We start from the raw sequence: 19,201 nt of genomic DNA, 5'->3' as shown, positions 1-19,201 counted from the left end.
ACTAAGTCCCTCTGAACTCAGTCGGATTTATTTCTGAGCAGACATGCATACAAGTGTACTGCCTGTATGTTTATTTTGCCTGAAAACCTTGGGTATGTGCTAGGCTACTGCTTGTAACCAGTTACGTTAAAAATTAATCAAAGATGTACTATTTGGTCCTGTAACAGTCAATAGCAAGGTAGGTGAAAGAAGGCAAGTTTACCATGGTGTCCAAGCCAAGTGTTAGAAGCATCAAGAAGAAAATTATAGCCCAGAAAGGTGAAAGAGGAAGCCTGGTTAAAGCTTCAGGATATACTACAAAGGCAATCCCAGGACCTAGAACACAAGAAACTAATATTTAGCTGTTGATTGATAATAATAAAAATTATTATGAAAGACATCCACTGTCCCTCATTAATCCTACTGGTTTTAATTGCAGCACAAACACAATTCCTTTTTCAGTGAAAAGCCTTCTTCATTGCCACTTTGTGTTTTATTTACAGTAGACAGATTTCCCTTCCCCATCAGTTATTTTTTGCACTACATTGTAATGCAGTAGGGCTGGTATAATTCAGCAGCAAGAGGGTTAATTTAAATAGGTACTTCACAAAATGTTTGGGAACTATGACAAGCATTAAAAGAATTGTTGGTTGAAGATTATTTTTATTTCTGTGATGTGATGCAAGCAACTCTCTTTAAAACCTGCTGCTAACTGCCAGCTTTTCTGGGCAAGAAGGCTTAAGGGACCTTATATATTCATAAGCATGCTCTTTCATCTCTTGATTAAAGATTTCTTCTTGACTACTATAGATAAGGCGTCTGTTTGCACTAGCTTCTTACATGTGGAAAGTAAATTAAGGAATCAAAATAATGAGTTTCTAAAATTCATCATGCCCTCTGGGAAAATTTAATTGCAGAAAATGAAATTTCAGATCCCCCTTGATTTGGACCCCCTAAATTAATGTCAGGCAAGAGTTATGGCCACTAAGAGTTGGGCACACATGAGAACAACTGCTAAGTTTCAGAAGTAGAACTTGCTTCCAGATGAGGTCAGACAGGTCCCCTCCCTGTACTTACTGAATCCTTTTTATTCCAGCAGACTTTAATTAGGGTTCAATTAAAGTTATAAAGTTATAAAATCCTTTATAACTTTAACTCATTTTTAGTCTTATTGTATTGGGTCTTTTCTACACTGCTTAGAGACAACTGTGATTAAGAAGTATACAAATTGTTTAAGTAAATACAAGGCTCTCCAGTCTTGTTGGGCTCTGGATTCCATCAGTCTCAGCCAGCATGGCCAACAATGAGGGTGGTAGAAGTGCCAACACAGCATCTGGAGGGCTACAAGTTCCCCAGTCCTGTTTTAAGGGGAGTGTAACCCCATCCTTAACAAGCTGATACTCTGTCCCTGGACAGGTAAGCCTTTGACTAATAGCACCTCATCAGGATTTAAGTTTAGTTTCCTTACCCTCATCTAGCTCATCACTGGCTCCAGAGCCCAATTCAGAACCTCTGTGGCTAGTTAGGAAACCCCCGGCCTGTGGGCTAGATGTGGCCCTTGGAGAATTTCCATATGGCCCTTCAGGGTACGTTCTCCTTGGCCCACACCTGCAATTTACATCTGAAAATAACCTCATGTTGAGAGCTTTTTTCACTCATGCAAATTGTATGCCCAGTCCAGAATGGGATCACAGAGGGGAGCAAATTATTAAAACTGTCCTACCTCCTAGGCCAGGGTTTTGATCCAGACTGGGGATTTGCATTGCAGAAAAATCTCCTAGTTACTCCAATAGGAGTTATTTTCCCCAATATACAAATGGGGGCACAGCAAACCCAATCAAGACTGGGAGCCTTTGGTAGTGCCCCCACCCCAGTATTCTGAATAATGTACATTTGCAGGCTGACTTGCAAACCGGGGGGGGGGGGGAGGACGGGACACCATTACGCCATGCTATACCATTCATAAATTGGAACAAACTTTCATACCTTGGTCGGCAACATCTTCAATGTCTACTTTGAGCTCATTTGCCATGAAACCAATAACGGAGAAGATGACAAAGCCTGCAAATATACTTGTGGCACTGTTGGTACAAGTTACTATCAAGGTGTCCCTGAAGAAAGAAAAAGATGAAAGAAAATATGCACAGTAGAAGTGACAGTGGATACATAGATAATAATTTATCCTTTGTGGAACACCAACTCTTAGTAGACACAATACAAAAAATAATAATACATATTTTAAGTGAAACAACAACATCCAAAAGCTTACTACTGATAAAAAGACATTCTACTAATATGAAAATAAAAACTTACAAAGTGGTTAGCGGCAATAATTAACTGATTCCACCACAAAAATATGATATTTCAAAAACTATGGGAAATGATAACTGTGATCCCACCACACTCTAAAATACCTATTGGTTGAACAAATTGAGTTGCTCTTCCTCTCACACATACATACTGTTAGGATGGCAAACTTCATGTCATCTTTTTGAAGGAGAGATAATACAGGGTGATTCATAATGAAGTATACAGTTTCCAGATGATGTAAGACAGTAAAAGGCGACGACACGGACCACAATTGCAAACCGTGAGGTAGATGTACTCATAAAGTTTGTGTTCTGCTACTGAGGGAAATGACGTAGGCAATAGCAAGCGTGTCATGTGACTAGCCAGGCAAAATGACTGCGTCTGCAGTAGAGAAGGTGTTTTGTGTTCTTGAATTGAGCAAAACGGAATCTGTAAGTGTTGAGTGACGGTATTTTCTCCAAGCAGAAAATGTACCTACAATTGGCATGAAAAATTTGAAACTTTATCTGTGGGGGTACGTAAAGGACAAGGTATTCACCCCTCCCCTTCCTGTTTGATTTAGCAGAGCTGAAACAGCGTATCACAGCCACTACCACTGCACTTAATTCAGATATCTTAACTCGCATTTGAGCAGAAATGGATTAGCAGTTCGATGTGTGTCGTGTGACAAAGGGTGCACACATAGAACATCTGTGACTGTTTCTGAAAAAACTTAAACATTCCCCTACAATTCTGTTACAGGTAACATAAGATATATTACATTCTTCATCTTCTTTATAGTGCGTTGAAACTGTATACTTCATTATGAATCACCCTGTATTATTACCATATCAGACCAAGATCATATTTCAGCATTTGGGCACATATGCCTAAATGTGTGGCTTATATGTGGGTGGAACAGTGTGGTGTAATAACTATTTTTGAATGTTTGAGGCCCAGGTTTGAAGGCGTAGTTGAATAGCTATCAACCTCCCTGACAGTTTTGATGAACTCACTGTCTCTTTCATAAGCTAGATTCAAAAACAAAGTGTTCCTCTGAGCAGGAAGAGTGAAAGACAAACAAGGTAATAAAAGTTGCAAGAAATATGGCATGTTTATACAGTTTGCACACTGTTTTAGGAATGGGGGAAATCAGTGCTTTTTTCTAAAAAAAAAGTTTAGGGATACTCACATTTTCCTACTCATATTGAAATACTGCCCCTCAATGAGGCCAAACTTAGATTCACAAAATATTTAGGGGTATGCATACCCCTGCGTCCCCCCAGAAAAAAGCACTGGGGAAAATATATCTGGAAAGAATTTTACATTAGAACAAGACAGTGAGCTATCCTGGAATAACCACTAAGCAACCAAAGTTATACTGTCATGTACCCAGTGGTCTGTGTTGCCTAAGCTTGAGTCTGAACAAGGATTCTGAGCCCCTGTGTTCTGATTCGATACATGATATCCAATCACAGAACACTTCAGGATTTGGGCCTCTGCCATTGGCCTTTAAACTCTGAGTTATGACTCGCAGCTTGGAAGTTTAGACAAGCCAATCACGTTGGGAGTGGCCTAGGCCTTCAGAAATGTATATAAGCAGTTGCTTTGCCCCTGTTTGTTTAGTTCTGTTAGTCCAATAAGGGTTATTGCTGCTATCACTGTGTCTTGCATCCTGAGAACCCATCTACACTTCACTTTTGAGTCCTTGGCCCTTCTTTTAAGGCTAACACTTGCTGTTTATGAGAGATTGACACTTAGAAAAACATTTACTTATACTGACTAATGAGCAAAGTCAATGTTCTAGTGCCCCTTACAAAATTTAGGGTAGTAGATTTCCTCCCTTTCCTTTCACTATTGCAATGAATATTTCCAGGGACCTTGGGGCCAATTTATATTGCAGCCATGTGTTCAATAGCCTCATCAGTGTTGATACAGAGAGGGCTGGAGGAATTGCTCCATGGATGCCTGCAGCAACCGGAGATGAAAGGTGCTACAGGCACTTGTAAGCTTTGGACATGGGAAGGCTCGTTTTCAGGCAGATATATGCATACTTCAATAAATTCATAGCTCAAAAATATAAATGGAGTGATTTCTTCCAAAATAATATCAAATAGTTTTCAGTTTCAATGTCATTTGTTTATCAGATGATGAAAAGAAATCTAGAAACCTGCCATAAAAAGCACCCTGCAGTTCCTGCAGACCTCTAAGGAAGACTTCCCTTAAGTAATCATTTTTTCCTTCTTGCTGAGACTTGATAATGCTAACTATAGAAACAGATTGCTGTGTTCTAACTTTGTTCTAAAGGAAACTTTTCCCCCCCTGGCTCTGGATCAGCATCAGACGGAAATACGGCTCACTAAGAAAGCTTATCACTCTCACAGAATTTTAAGCTGGGGTATGTACTGTAGCAGATTGTTACAAATCCAAGATAATTTTTCACTCTGCACTGAAATGCACTGAAGGGGGAAATGTTTAAAATAAAATTTAGCTGTACTGAGGTAAATTATGACATAAAAGCTACTCTGCAGCTCTCCTTCTCCTTTTACTTCAAGATGTTTACTTCACAAACAGGGATAATGGGGGTTGGAGGCTTTCTTTTCCACTAATGTCTCTATTTCTGGGGGCCTTAATGTGGCACCTTTGGACACAATTGCAGCCACAGAGACCTACCAGGTTGCCCATCAAGCTCTTTAGCCTCCCCCATCCCCCGCTGGACCAATTATAAATTATAATGGCCACACAGTCCAAGTGTCTCTTCACTCTCTCCCATGTTGTCTATGGAGGCCCTGCTACCATTTTGATTAGTTAGCACACTTGGAAAAAAGGAGAGAAAATAGCTCGCTGCTGGTGGCATCCAATTACAACTGTTGACTCTCCCTTTCTCTGCAGGTAGCATCCAATTAGAAGAGGGAGAACGTTCTAATAGGATGCTACCTGCAGGGGGGCTTTTTGACTCTAAGGAAAAGAGACAGCAAGAAGGTGGGATTTTTCCTATGGCTGAGTGCAAAAAGGAATCATAGGTGCTGAGAGAAGACTAAAAAAAAAAAAGGAGCACCAGGGGTTGGAGGGGGTGGAGGTGTCCATGTGCATATAGGTGATCAGGACACATGAAGAAAAACATATGGGGTAAGGGTAAAGAGAGAGAGAGAGAGAGAGAGAGAGAGAGAGAGAGAGAGAGAGAGAGAGAGAGAGATCTTGACTTCTCTGAAATTGGTGGTTTGCCTTGTGTAAAAAGTGTGTTAGAGAGTAGAAAACTGTGGGTGAAAGTGGACAATTCTGTACTTGGGGGCTCAGACTATGCATCTGTACTCAGTTTCATGGGCAAGTTACTTGATCTCAAGTTCATTAGTTTGACATCTGTGGAATGGGTGTTTTCTGACTTCTCACACCCACCACAGCAGCTATTTTGTGAGTGGGCGTACCTTTGTGGCAGCCATTTTTATCATGTCAAATACATTCTCAATATTCCAAAAGTGCCTATGGGCCCAAAAAGGTTGCAGTCCATAGTTTATCAATTATTCTCAAGTTCATACACAACACTAGCAATGCATTCACTGGGCCTAAAACATGGCACATAAAGATGATTTCGTTAGTGTCCTTTAGGTCTCTTCTAGTATACAGCAACACATTTCTGTTTCTGATACTGCTAATGCTCTGGGCTTTCCAAAATCAATGGATAATTGTAATACATTTACCTAATTCTAGGCACCAGTGCACACCCTCCAACATTTCTCTGATGAAATAGGGATGTCCCATTCCATGATGAGAATTTTACTATTTATACCCCACACATCTTACTGGGTATATGCAGCTTCCACCATATATAAAAACATACTAAAACATTTTTTAAAACCTACCCTATACAGGATTGCCTCCAGACGGCTGAGGGGTCGGATAACTCCATACCCTCTAACATTTCCCCATTGAAAATAGGGACATCCTAAGAAAAGGTGGGACATTCTGGGATCAAATCAGAAACTAGGATAGCTTCTCTAAATCAGGGACATCCCTGGAAAATAGGAACACTTGGAAGGTCTGCCAGTGACTTTCCAGAAGGGGGAGAAGAGAGAAAAATGTTTCACGTTCAGCTCTAGGTCAGGATTGGGGAGTCTGTGTCCCTTTATATGTTGTTGAACTATAACTCCCAAAATCCCTGACTGCTGACCATACTGATTGGGGGTGATGAGAGTCAGAATTCAACCACAAGGACAGCCACAGATTCCTACTACCAGCTATAGAAGAAGAAGAAGAAGAAGAAGAAGAAGAAGAAGAAGAAGAAGAAGAAGAAGAGGAGGAGGAGGAGGAGGAGGAGTTTGGATTTGATATCCCGCCTTTCACTCCCTTTAAGGAGTCTCAAAGCGGCTAACATTCTCCTCTCCCTTCCTCCCCCACAACAAACACTCTGTGAGGTGAGTGGGGCTGAGAGACTTCAAAGAAGTGTGACTGGCCCAAGGTCACCCAGCAGCTGCATGTGGAGGAGCCGAGACACGAACCCGGTTCCCCAGATTACGAGACTACCGCTCTTAACCACTACACCACACTAGCTCTCCAGTGTGGGTCTTCAGCATCATGATACTGGTAGGTAGATTGAAAGTGATGACTGCCAATTCATATGAAAGCAGGTAAGTGGAGACTGTTTATAATGTAGCATGAGCCTTCCCAGCAGCCATGCTTTCCCTCTTGAAATGGCTTCTCCCTGGCAGGGGTTACTTCTTGTCTGGGAACCCCATGTTCAGGGGGGATGTCTGCAGCAGAGCAATTTTATGGGGAAACAAAGGCAGGGGAATAGCTTGGCTCTCTTCTCGCACCCACACATGCTGCACAACCTGGCTCTTACACACAGGTCAGCTGCTATGACATCAAGTTCCATCCTTAGACATCAGAAGGACTTATCTGGCAAGGGTTCTAGTAAGTGTAAAAAGCAAGAAGTGTGTGCAAATGTCTAGTTAAATAAAACATAGGTTCAGGATCAAAATACAGACAGGGTGGACCCAAGACATAATGCACTATGGTTCCCCTACACAATATGTCCCAGTCATATTGTGGACTGTGTGCATGGCTGATACTCTTCACTCAGATTCTCTTCAATATGGGTTTGGTATTTTTTATATATAGAAATGAGAGCGTTCAGTATAGATAAATTGGTCTGCTTAGACTAGGGAGACTTGAGATGCCTCAGACGAGTCACTGTCTCTCTGCCCAACCTCCCCCACAGACTTGTTATAAAATGAAATAGGATAACCCCCATATATGTACCCTGGAGCTTCACACCAGTGACACTTAAACTAGTTGATGCTTAAATTAATCTACAATGAACCCTTCAGCCTGGAATATATCATTGTCTGCATGCTAGTCTTGCATTGAGAGCAGTGGCAAAAACAGTCACAAGAGATGCTAAAATGTCATTTGGGGGCTGTAATCCTAAATTCACTTACTGATAAGTAAATGAACTCAATCAGGTTTTCTCTGGTGTTGATATGCATAGGAATGCACGGCTGTATCATGAGTGGAAATAGCAGAGCCTCAAATTTAGAAGGCTCAAAGATTTAGATTTTGCTGGCAATAAAACTCTCAGTGATTATTTCATCAACATGCAAGCAGCAGCCAAGATACCATTGATCATGACTCCCCAAAAAACAGAAAAGAAAATGGTTCTAACAGTCATTAGAAAGCAAATCTAATGAGACTTCAAGAACTCTTAAGTACAGCATTAATTACTTACTCCCCAGGGAAGCTCATACAGCCATTGCAGTTTTCAAGAAAATCATAGCATTTTGGAGTGGGTGGGTTTTAAATTGCTGCGTTGGCTGCTGGTCAAAATTATTTTTTATATTGTTATGCTGCCTTTGCTACGGCTGTGTTATTTTTCTATTTCATTTAAAGATGATGGGTATTTAAAGTATCTTACTTATGAAGATTAATTTGATGTCTGAGACTTCTTTTGGGCATAGGGAATAATGTCAAAGAAAACATAATTTACAATTCCCTTGACAGAAAAATGCTGACTGACAGTGAGACCCAAAAAGAAACCATGTTATCAAATGATAGGGAGACAGTCATTCCATAAAATCCAGGTTGTCATAAAAGTGATTCTGAAAGACCAGACTAATTATAGTGATTCCTTCTAACAGCTATGAAGCTAGAATCTGCATACACAAAAGTAAATGTCACTTTAAAAGTAAATGCTTCAAGGAAGGAGAGAGAGGTAGCTGGTTAGGAAGGGAAATCATAAGCTTTTGCAGAGAGATCCCTACTCTTCTCTTTAAAATCCTCTGCAAAAGATGACAGAACTAGGGCATGTGTTAAAGAAGAGTGCAAGAAAATCAGATTGTGCAGGCTGGCCCCTAGGCTAAAAAAGCACACAAAAGGGCCTGTCAGTTCTGCTTGAACATGCATGTACTGTATATTAATTCTTTAACCATTTTGATGGTTAAAGCAGCATAGCACCAAGAGTTGTGCCTCCCTTATGAATTATTTGGAAGCACATAATGTGCAGAATATAGGCATCCAGGCCCAATTGGTCACTTGGATAATAAGCCACTCTCCCCTACATCCTTGTGCTTTCTCTGCCCTGATCCAGACCCTCCAGAGCAGCTTGAGAGGTGGCACAGGGGGCTCAGAGAATCTGCAAAAACTGCCTCCCTTCTTTTCTTGATGAGGTCAGGGAAATGGGAAATGAAACGCTGGGAAAACAGAATGCACTGCCATGTGAATGCAGCCTCTGTGACAAGCTTTCTTGAACTACGAGTCCCAACATTCCTTCATTCTTGAGCGCATTTTTATAGCCAAACACAGCACAGTAGCTGTTAAAGTGTTTTAAATTCGCTTTAGACACATTTTTCTGCCCTGGAATCTAGTACCAGTTATTCTATGCATTCTGGAGACCTGTTGCCTATCTTATTTGCTCACATATTTTCTGAAGCCTTTCAGTTCTATCAGCAGCACTGACATTTGACTGCAACATTCCCAGCATTACGTTTTTGTAAACCTCTCAGCTGTTCGGGAGTGAAGAGGGCGGACCCTGGGCGTGCCCGGCTTAAAATACCTTAAGCCACGCCTCCCCCCCGGCCCGCCAATAGGCGGCCAGGGTTGCGAGCACGCCCAGGGATTCCCCCCAACTCTCGCGGGGGCTAAGGTCAGCCCCCGCGCTTGGGGGGGAGGGGCTAGACCGCAACCCCCTCTCCTCCCCATAGTCGGAAATGGCTTTGTCACCTTCCTAATGTCACACTTTTCTGACTCCTGCTACCTGTTGTTCAGAGAAAATGCAACCCAAGCAACCAAATGTTCAGCTGTGCCTCCAAAACTCCCTGTTGGGCACATGCTACATCTTTATGAGCTATTGTTGGGGTTGCTGGTTTCTACTGTTCCTTCCACTTGCATTTTGAAGCTGCTTCCAATAGTGGAACACTTGGAGTAGGAATGTGTTGAATAAATAAAGCAATCAATCAAAACCAAATATGGAATGGGCCTGTATTTATAGGAGAGAAAACTTCTCAGCTCTGTAGGAAGCTACCCATTACCTTTAATCAAAGCTTCCATCTTTAGTTTGAATTTAGAGAGCTTTTCTTAATCTTAACTAGGTGCTAATACAATTTCAGGGATAATCACTGTGCTCAGTGATATAACAGCAGCAGAGGTGATACAGCCATTGCCCTTTTGGAAACTGCAGATTACCCTTTCTAATGCAGAGTGCTCAGAGCACAGCTGGATTCTGACCTATTTCTAAATCTCCAGGCTTTCTCAGGTAGAGATTATGCTTGTGTTGTATTTCATGCTGCCAGCCCAGGTTCTTCCTGGCAATTCCCGAGGTTGCTTTTCAACCTGGCCTATTTTTAATTAGGGCAAGCTTTCAATAGAAAGTAGGGCACACCCACCTCAGAAGGAGTCCAGTGGGTTTTGAGGACCTGCATCACAGGTGATGGAGTGTTTCCATTCTTGAAAGAAATTGTGCTTTACAAACAATGTCATAGCTTTCATGGCCACAGAATCAGGCACAATTTAGCCAAACAACAGAACTTCTGGGTCCTGCAAGGTCCAGAACTATTGTGTGTTGCTGGCCTTCCTGAACTGTACTGAAGGGAGAGGGACCACATATTGAATGCCTTGCAACTTCCAAAATTCCCTCCCTAATGGAGGGTGGCATATCAGGAAGCAGGACTCTCCCTGGCATTCTAATTTCTTATGTACAAGAAGTTCCCTCCTTGACCTGCCCCCACATGAGGTAGCGTGCAATTCTTTCCAACCATTTGATATAGTTCTGCTATGTGACAGTTTTGAATGCATAGACTGGTTTTATTACTGATTGGGTATATCCAAATCACCCAATTTTCATCTTTCAGTGGTTTGGCTGTGTCAAATAATTAGGAACCACTGGTAATCCTAATTACGTTTTAAAATTCATAAACAATTCCCAGCTAATTTGTAAGGATCTAAATTATATCCATATGTTTCTGGAATTAACAGTGCCACTCACGTCGCCATAAAGCCATTGAGTTCATGGAATCATTCTACTTACCTGTACAGGTTGTTATGAAATTTGTTATAGGAAGACAAAGTAATCAGGCCACCCCATGCAGCAGACAAAGAGAAAAATATTTGAGTGGCAGCATCTTTCCACACCTTAAAAAAAAAAAAGTCCCATGAAAAAAATGAGCATCAACTTCCACAAACATTTTTTCAGCAAGTTATTTTAAAAATCAATAGTGCTGTTGACTATGGGAGCAATCCTATCTCTAGATACACCAGGATGAGTGGATTAGGATCCAGAGATCTCCAGCTGAGTCAGGAGGTTCCTGTCACAGTTGGGTTATGGAGGCTTAATTCCCTCATCTTCGACTCTGCTGGAGAGACATTAGTATATTTTCCAACCAGCTGAGCCCACCATGAAGGATCTTAAATTGACATAAGCCCCCACAAAGGAGTGTGTTGGGATGGGACCAGAGGGCTGGGGTTATTTAGGCTGGATTCTAAACCCGTTCTGTTTAGTCACATGACCTGGCAACTTGGGCATAGGCAGGATTTTTATTAGAGAGAAAAGAACCTCAGATTTGCATTGATTTGTATTGATTTGGAGGGGTGCAGCTGCGCCCCCCCCCCCCAGCTATGCCCATGCCGGGCAACCTAGTGTAGGTTAAACTGGCAAAAAGGATGGTGTAACTCGAACTTTGTTTTAAAGGCTTTGTTTCCCTCTGCAGGTACAGGCCAGCTTAGGCAGCAGTAGCATTGCTGATGAATGGAGTCTGGATCTGGTGTAACATGACACCAGCTAAACTCACACTGGCTTGGCTTTACACCAGTTTCTTGTGTACAGGATTGCTCCCTACAATTCAAACTGATTGTAAAAGAGTCCATACAAAAGTGGCACAGCTCACGGAACAAGAAGAAGCAGGCTGCTCCAAGCAGTAGAATTTATGGGATTGTAGGAAATATTGTAATACAAATTACTACTGCAAAATGTGGTGATGGACACACACACAAACGGATTAGCCAAATTTATGGAATTCCTATTGCTGTTGGGACCATTACACTGGAGCAGATACGCCTAGGACTGATCCAACAAGGCAGCCCAAATGTACTCTAAACATCACTAGATAAGGAACAATGTGCACTGTAATCTGATAAGTGACCAGGTGAGCTGTTCTCTGGGAGTGTGTTATTTCATTCCACATAACACATGCAGCATGGCTGTGGATGTGCAGAGCTTGCTCACCTTGCTGATAGCCATGTTTCACTTCCTCACAACCAGAAAAAGTGTGACCCACCAAAACAAATGGAGCAATGTACTGAAGGACGCGCAAACGTAACCTTATTAGAACGCCTAATGTAATGGGTGCAATAGATTTAGCTAGATCAGCTTGCACGTAATTGATTCAGCACAGCATAGCATATCTCTGTATGCTTTCTTAATACACAGCAAATAATAAATCTGTATGAATTATTCACCCTATTAAGAGTGTTATAACTGGAATAATAAGCCCACCATAGCATCAATCAGTTTCTCCCACTTAGGTGTGATGAAGTACAATATTCCATTCCCAGCTCCTGGCAGAGTTACTCCTCTGATGAGTAAGATGATGAGCACTACATAAGGGAATGTAGCAGTAAAGTACACCACCTAAAGAGACCACACATAGACAAAGAATTACTCATTTGGGCGGATCCTATAAGTAGGCTTGCTGTCCATGACAATTCATTACCCAGGCAGAGTTAGTACACAGGCTCATTGGAATGTGAGCAACCTACAGAGATAAAAGGATTATTAAAATGTTGCTATCTATGAAAAACCACAAGCTAATAAAATAGCAAGGTTCTGGGATAACAATAACAGTATTTATGTGTAGCTGATGTTTTTCCTATTCATACATCTTATTACTATATGTGACCCTTCAAACCAATGAAAACCAAGGTAGTTTTTATAAAATGTGGTGCTCTGTCAGCAGACACAGCAGCCATTTATTTAAGATCCCATCTCTCTATATACATACTGATGGTTGTGCTTGATTCCGCTTCCCCAGTTGCTGCCCTTTGGTAAAAGGACCATCTAAAGCAAGGGAGGGGAGCCTCACTCAGATCCAGGGGCCAAAAGGAACCCTCCAGGCCCCTCCCTCCAGCCCTTGTAACTTTCTCCAGGCCACACCGCTCTCTGACCTTGAGTGGTTTTGCCTGGCTAGATTTTGTTCTTGCCTGGCTCAGTGGAGGACAGGAAAGGGTGTTTGAGTATGTGTGAAAACTAGCCTGATCTACAAAGATCAAAATGACACTAATTGCTCCAGCAAATTGTGGTTGCCCAGAAGTGAATGTTGCAGTTGGGCTGAAAAAATGTTTCTTTTCCCTCTGATCTAAAGTATTTCATCCACGTTAGCTGCTGTTACATCATGGTTAGCACTCATGCAGGTGAGGTGGGCATTACCTGCATGCTTGTGAAAAAAGGGAGGGATCTACGCCTGGAGCAGGGACTCTAGCCAGAGGGAACTAGAGCTTACCAAAGATTGGCCAAGGTGTTCTGAGCCCAGCATGGTAAGTCTGCTGTTGAAGTAAAGGGGGATTGAGAAAGGAGAGGGAGAGGTGTATAGATAGCCCTTTCTTTATGACCCAGCAGCTAACTACAGAATCCTGCTTCTTGTGTATTGGGAACAGAGCTTCCCTGCAGAGGGAGCAGTCAAATGAGCTTGAAAAGAACTAATACAGTGGTGCCCCACAAGACGAAAGCCTCGCAAGACGAAAAACCCGCTAGACGAAAAGGTTTTCCGTTTTGGAGGCGCTTCGCAAAACGAATTTCCCTATGAGCTTGCTTCGCAAGAAGAAAGCCCATAGGGAAATCTTCGGGGACCTCTTTTAAATGCTAGCGGTGGGAAGCAAAGCCTTTCCCCCCCCCTCCGGCCTTCAGAAGAGGTCCAGGAAGGCCGGCGGGGGCCGAAAGGCTTTGCTCCCCACTGCCAGCATTTTAAAAGCAGTCCGGGATAGCAGGGAAGCGCTTCCCGCTATCCCGGATGGCTTTTGAAGGCAGGCGGGGGGAAGCAAAGACTTTTGCCCCCCGTCCGCCTTCAGAAGAGGTCCTGGACCTCTTCTGAAGGCCAGCGGGGGGCAAAAGTCTTTGCTCCCCCCTGCCTGCTTTCCCGGGAGAGTGGAGAAACGCAGCGCTGTATGTATGCTGTATGTGGGGGAGATAAAAAGAGAAGAGGGAGAGGGAGCTGAGGCTGAGAGTAAAGAGGCTGAGCCCTAAACAAGGCTAGTTCTACCATTCTAGGACTCTCTTTTCAGTACCGTTGGGATATCTTTGAAATCTATTTACTTTTTTTCATTTAATGATGTTCCCAACTCATTTGTTATGTGCCCTCACATTTTAAAATAGAGCAGTTTTATAATCAAACTGCTCAGCCTCTTGCATGCTTACGCAGACGTCATTTTATTAGAGAATTAATCTTTATAAAGTTTGTAGGGGGGACACTAATATTTTAATTACCTTTAGGACAATGTTGAAAAAAGATATTATCTATCTTCCTGAACTGAAGAAAGCTAATAGTGTTTAAGAGAACTAAATTTGAAGGCGATATGATATATTTTGTCTTGTTTTCCATACTGTACAAACTCATTAATTTTATTCCATTGCTATTTTTAGCCTCACAGAACATTGTAAAAACCTGAAAACCTTCCTATGAAGAGGGGATAGTTGAGCAAGTGTATACAGGCTGGGCAATGATGCTTCTGTTGTATTATATTCAAGGATTTCCACTTGCACAACAGAACTTCCTTCTCTTCCCCCTGCGTGCCCCAGATCCTCCCCACATCTGCTCTGGAGGTTGTGAACTCCCAACATGGGTTTAACAGGGCTTTGGGGAGACATTCAGAGAGAGGAGAAGGAAGGGAAGTTCCATTGTGCAGCTAAATGTCCTTGCCCCAGTGTAAGCACTTTGTTGGGTAATCCAGCCAGCTGCTGCATCCCTTGTCTTTGGAATGCATATTTTGATAAAATGAATTAATCATACTTTACAGGACTCTTTCCGTTCACCTTTTAGGATGCAACCCAATATCAGTACTGAAAGCACAAGGAATGTAGGCAGCATGCCATGAGGATCCCAAATTTGAAAAATAGAGCAAATACTCCTATCAATGAAACTTTTCTTCAGCTACCATGCAAGAGGATATGTGCTATGCTGCTTTCACATTTATCAATAAACTATTCAGTAGTTTGGTAATACTTAGTTCTTCAGTCATACAATATATCACTGATTTCTGGCTCTGAATAGTCTAAAGAAAGATGCTCTCTTACTTTTCCTGATGTCTTTATTCCTTTAGCCAGGGAAGCATAGACAATCGCCCAAGCCAGAAAGAGAGAGAGTGCCAAAGGCCACCTGATTTCACCAGGATATTCGATTCCTGCAGAAATCTTCAATACAAAGTACCTGAGAATCAAAATGCCAATGTGAGTCATTACAGGCCCAATCCCTCCGGCATTTACTTTTGTAATGTCAAATACACACACACAGCTTTATTGCGGTCCGTAGACCAAAATTACACAGTCTAACAATGGCATAAATATCAATAGTTATTAAGTCATAAGAGCGTCCTCGCTAGCCAACAGAGGAGCCTTAAGCCATACATACTGATTTCTGATACTTACTACCTCCGAGAGAAATTTTGCTACACCCAGTGTAATAGTATCAGTATTGTCCTCAATGAGAACCATAACATAAAAGGAATAAGCAATTCCAGGTTGTTCTGTTAATATGGGTTTGATTAGATGCTATCTAACCTGTTTATACAGACTACAGTGTAATAAAATGTGTTTCATACATTCAGCATCCTGGGAACTTGGGCACAGCCTATCTTGGTATGGGATGCCAGCCAATCTTCCACTCAACACTTTGGATGGGAAAACTTTTAATCTGGCTTTAGAAAATAGACAGTGATAGTTTGGTACAGTCAGTTTCTTAAAGTAGGGAGCTGACAAAAACCAAAACCCTGCAGATATCGGATTCCTAACACAGATGGGCCACAGGTCACATATGAGCAAGATCATAAATCACTGAGGGCAACATCCCCAAACCTGTCAAATATAACTGTAGTTGTGATAACCACATCCCAGCCCTCCCCAGCCTATCTGAAGAACGAAGACCTGGTCACAACAGAGTGTACCCCTCTCTTGTGCCCTCCCTTTCCCTCTTTGAGGTACATGCCAGCTTCAAATAAGAGATTAATTATTTAACAGGCTGACGCTTATCAAATAGCCTCAAAAAGTTCCCTAGGGTCCCTCTGATGTTTCCTTAGGTACTGTGTGGTTAAAACTGTAGGTGTGAGAGTATTTGAAATAATCTGAGACAACACAGGGTTTATAAAACAAGAATTGAGTTTACAAAGATAAAAGAGAGAGAGAGACTGCCATAATTTTTGTGGTGCTTTCACTCTGACCACTATCCTATGAGGCAAGTCTACCAGGACTTGACATGATGGCAGCTTTAGGGAAGAGATACCGAAAGATTATGTGGTGGGACTTGAACCCAGATGCAATCACATTCAAACCTCAGGACATCTACCTCCTGAATGCCAACACAATGTACTATTTTCCTGGCACTTGTTTTGAAATGCCATTAAATTGCTTCTGTCTCTGTAGCAGGAGCAATTAACTCATTAGTCAAGTCCCAATATATGAAAGACATATCTAAATGACTGGCATAAACACTCAACTAATGAACAGCAGAGAAAGAACCTACAGACAATGTAATTACAATTTTTTCATTCCGTTAATAATTTCATGCATTACCCTGTGACTTTCAAACGGAGATTTACTTTAAAATTGTTCCAAAACGTACGTGTGTGTGTGTTTTGTTTTTGTTTTTTTAAATCTTACTTGAAGTACTCTTCACTGCCACTGACAAAAGTTTTGTTGACATGGCTGGTATAGTTTACCATTGTCAAATTTGGATAGGCACTCATACAGAAAGTAGAGTTCTTTATTTGTAATTTGGGGTGGTCACCAATGATGCAGGAATCTGAAAAAAACACAAGTCAAAAGAGCAATTACTGAGCTAAAATTCATCTAAAGACTTGGGGGAAAACAATTAACAAATAACAGCTTGCATTGAAGTACATTTCATTCGAGCATTGAAAATTAATCAGGTTCCTCTACCTGGTTGAACAAAGGCAAACTATCTTCCTTTCAACATTAATCACATTTGAGCCTTCCTTTTCATTGATGAGTCTAGTCCAGACATCCTCAAACTTGGCCCGCCAGATGTTTTGAGACTACAGTTCTCATCATCCCTGACCACTGGTCCTGCTAGCTAGGGATCATGGGAGTTGTAGGCCAAAAACATCTGGAGGGCCAAGTTTGAGGAAGCCTGGTCTAGTCCATCTTAGCCTTTTGTTGGGCAGGACTTCTGGCAATTAGTTGTGCCCATGCAAAAGCCCCAAACCCACAGAATGAGCTCATAGCTCCAAATGTGGGTGCAAGTCTCAGTTTTAGAGACAAGTAAATGGGGCTTCCTAGTATTGCCCACACTCAGGCTTGTGTAATCATTGCTACGATGCAACCTCTGCTTGCAGTCTACTGTGATCTGTAGACTATTAGCTACTCATTTGTGGCTCCCTGAGTGGTTATTTCATACTGTGTATTTAATGAGCTGTTTTCCTCCTACTCAGTTTCTCTGGACATTTAAAAACAATGAACAGCAAAATAAATACAAGTTCACTAAGTGAAACATTGCTTTTATACATGTTGCTTGCAAGGCTTGTCAATCCGAAGGCAATTTGTAACTTATATTTGACTGCTGCAGATTTGTGCATTTGAACTGAGATTCTGGTTTTAAAGCTATTATTTGATTTTAATAAATGTATACCCCAATTTTTCATCTGAAGATGCCCAAGGCAGGTAACGATAGGATATAAGCTGTTTTCTATTAAGGAACACTTAAAAATATATATCCAGGGATATTTCCAAAGCCAAGCCAGTATGAACTATGTGCAATCCTACTGTGAAGCAGTGTCTAACGTGAGGAATGGGCAAATGTAGGTGGACATTTTCCATGCTATTGCTTCAGCACTAAACTGGAAGTGTACAAAACACAGTTTGAAAGAAAGAACAAACTAATATCCTGCAGTAAGATCTTGACCCATCAGTACTGACTTGATCTGTCTTGTGGATCAGCGGCATAGTTGACCCAGAGCAAAACTGAAACCCCCATGTATGAATCCTTATGCAAGGTTCATACAGTAGATTTGTTCTCCCCATTGGGCCATCTTTAGGCAGGAATGGCCAATTTCCTGGCACTAAGGACTCATGAACTTTAACAGTTGTGCGTTTCAGCAGGTATAATATGTGAGAGAAAGCTAAGGTAGAGGTGTCCTAACGCAGGAAGACTGTACACATACAAAGCAACCACACAGTCTAAGGAAAATAAGGCATAGAAAACTGGCGCGGTACTCTGAATGTAAAATGAGTTAATGAAGTTTGGTTTTTTGACTACAGCCAACAGACATTTAGAGGAGGGATTAAGCATTTAAATGTGCCAGTCAGTTGTTACATTTCAAACTTTACAGTGGAACCTCGTGTTACGTACGGTCCTCTTTACTAATGCTTCGGGTTACGAGCTTCGCTAACCCGGAAGTAGATGCTCCCGGATGCGAACTTTGCCCCGGGATGTGAGCGGAAGTCGCACTCCGGCGGTGCAGCAGCAGTGGGAGGCGCCATTAGCAAAAGCACGCCTCGGGTTATGAACAATTTCCAGTTATGAACGGACCTCTGGAACGAATTAAGTTCCTAACCGGAGGTAGCACTGTATTAGATTTTTCTATTGAAATGTCACTTCAGGACATACTTCTGAAAGTCTTCAGTCTGAGCAGTATAATATTGTAGATGTCTACTGAGAAGTCAGTTCTACAGAAATTGATTGGGCTTACTGCAAGCCAAGCCTTGTCAGATGTATTTCAAGCATGGGAGTTAAATATTAAATTGTCAATGTTTTCAGTAAAACTACTACACCCAGCAATATCCATATGGAGAACACTACTCACATTCCCAGGAAGAACTTAAATTCACAGCTCTGAAATCAAGTTCTAATGAGGAGAATTGACTTTTGAGTTCAGAAATTTGTTTCAGCTCGAGCCTTGGTTGTATGTGGAGGCCAGACTGTGACTAGGCTTGATCCAAAGCTACTGATTTGTGAATAATACATCAGCTATGACTTGCAGCAATATTCATCCTGAACAGAAGTTTTTTGGTTACAAGGTGCATTTTAGGTGCATTAGGGCAATCCTCATGTGCACCTAAAGACAGGAAAGATCTTGAGAACATAATCAGCGTATTAAGAGAGTGGTATTTAAATTGCTCACATTTAATTATTATCCACAGAAATGAGTGCGTTCTCCTAACTCTCTCTGCTTAATCCGAAGCCATGCCCTTTCTGCTAATTGACAAAAGCACATTGTTGCTTTT

At 41.7% G+C, this 19,201-nt stretch overlaps 1 protein-coding gene across 1 annotated transcript in view; it reads right to left on the bottom strand.

Annotated features, from left to right (window-relative positions):
- SLC6A5 (solute carrier family 6 member 5) overlaps positions 1-19,201 on the bottom strand; it is a 64,579-nt gene that overhangs the window by 26,150 nt on the left and 19,228 nt on the right. The window contains exons 6-11 of the mRNA XM_081882872.1: positions 16,619-16,760; positions 15,041-15,173; positions 12,251-12,385; positions 10,787-10,890; positions 1,966-2,090; positions 203-315 (exon numbers count right to left, since the gene is read on the bottom strand). Of these exons, the coding sequence (XP_081738998.1) occupies positions 203-315; positions 1,966-2,090; positions 10,787-10,890; positions 12,251-12,385; positions 15,041-15,173; positions 16,619-16,760 (752 nt within the window). The remainder of the gene's footprint in view (positions 1-202; positions 316-1,965; positions 2,091-10,786; positions 10,891-12,250; positions 12,386-15,040; positions 15,174-16,618; positions 16,761-19,201) is intronic.

The sequence above is a fragment of the Podarcis melisellensis genome (assembly GCF_964234715.1).
Source record: "Podarcis melisellensis genome assembly, chromosome: 1".
Taxonomy (NCBI): Eukaryota; Metazoa; Chordata; class Lepidosauria; order Squamata; family Lacertidae; genus Podarcis; species Podarcis melisellensis.
This window is presented reverse-complemented; position numbering and strand designations above follow the sequence as displayed.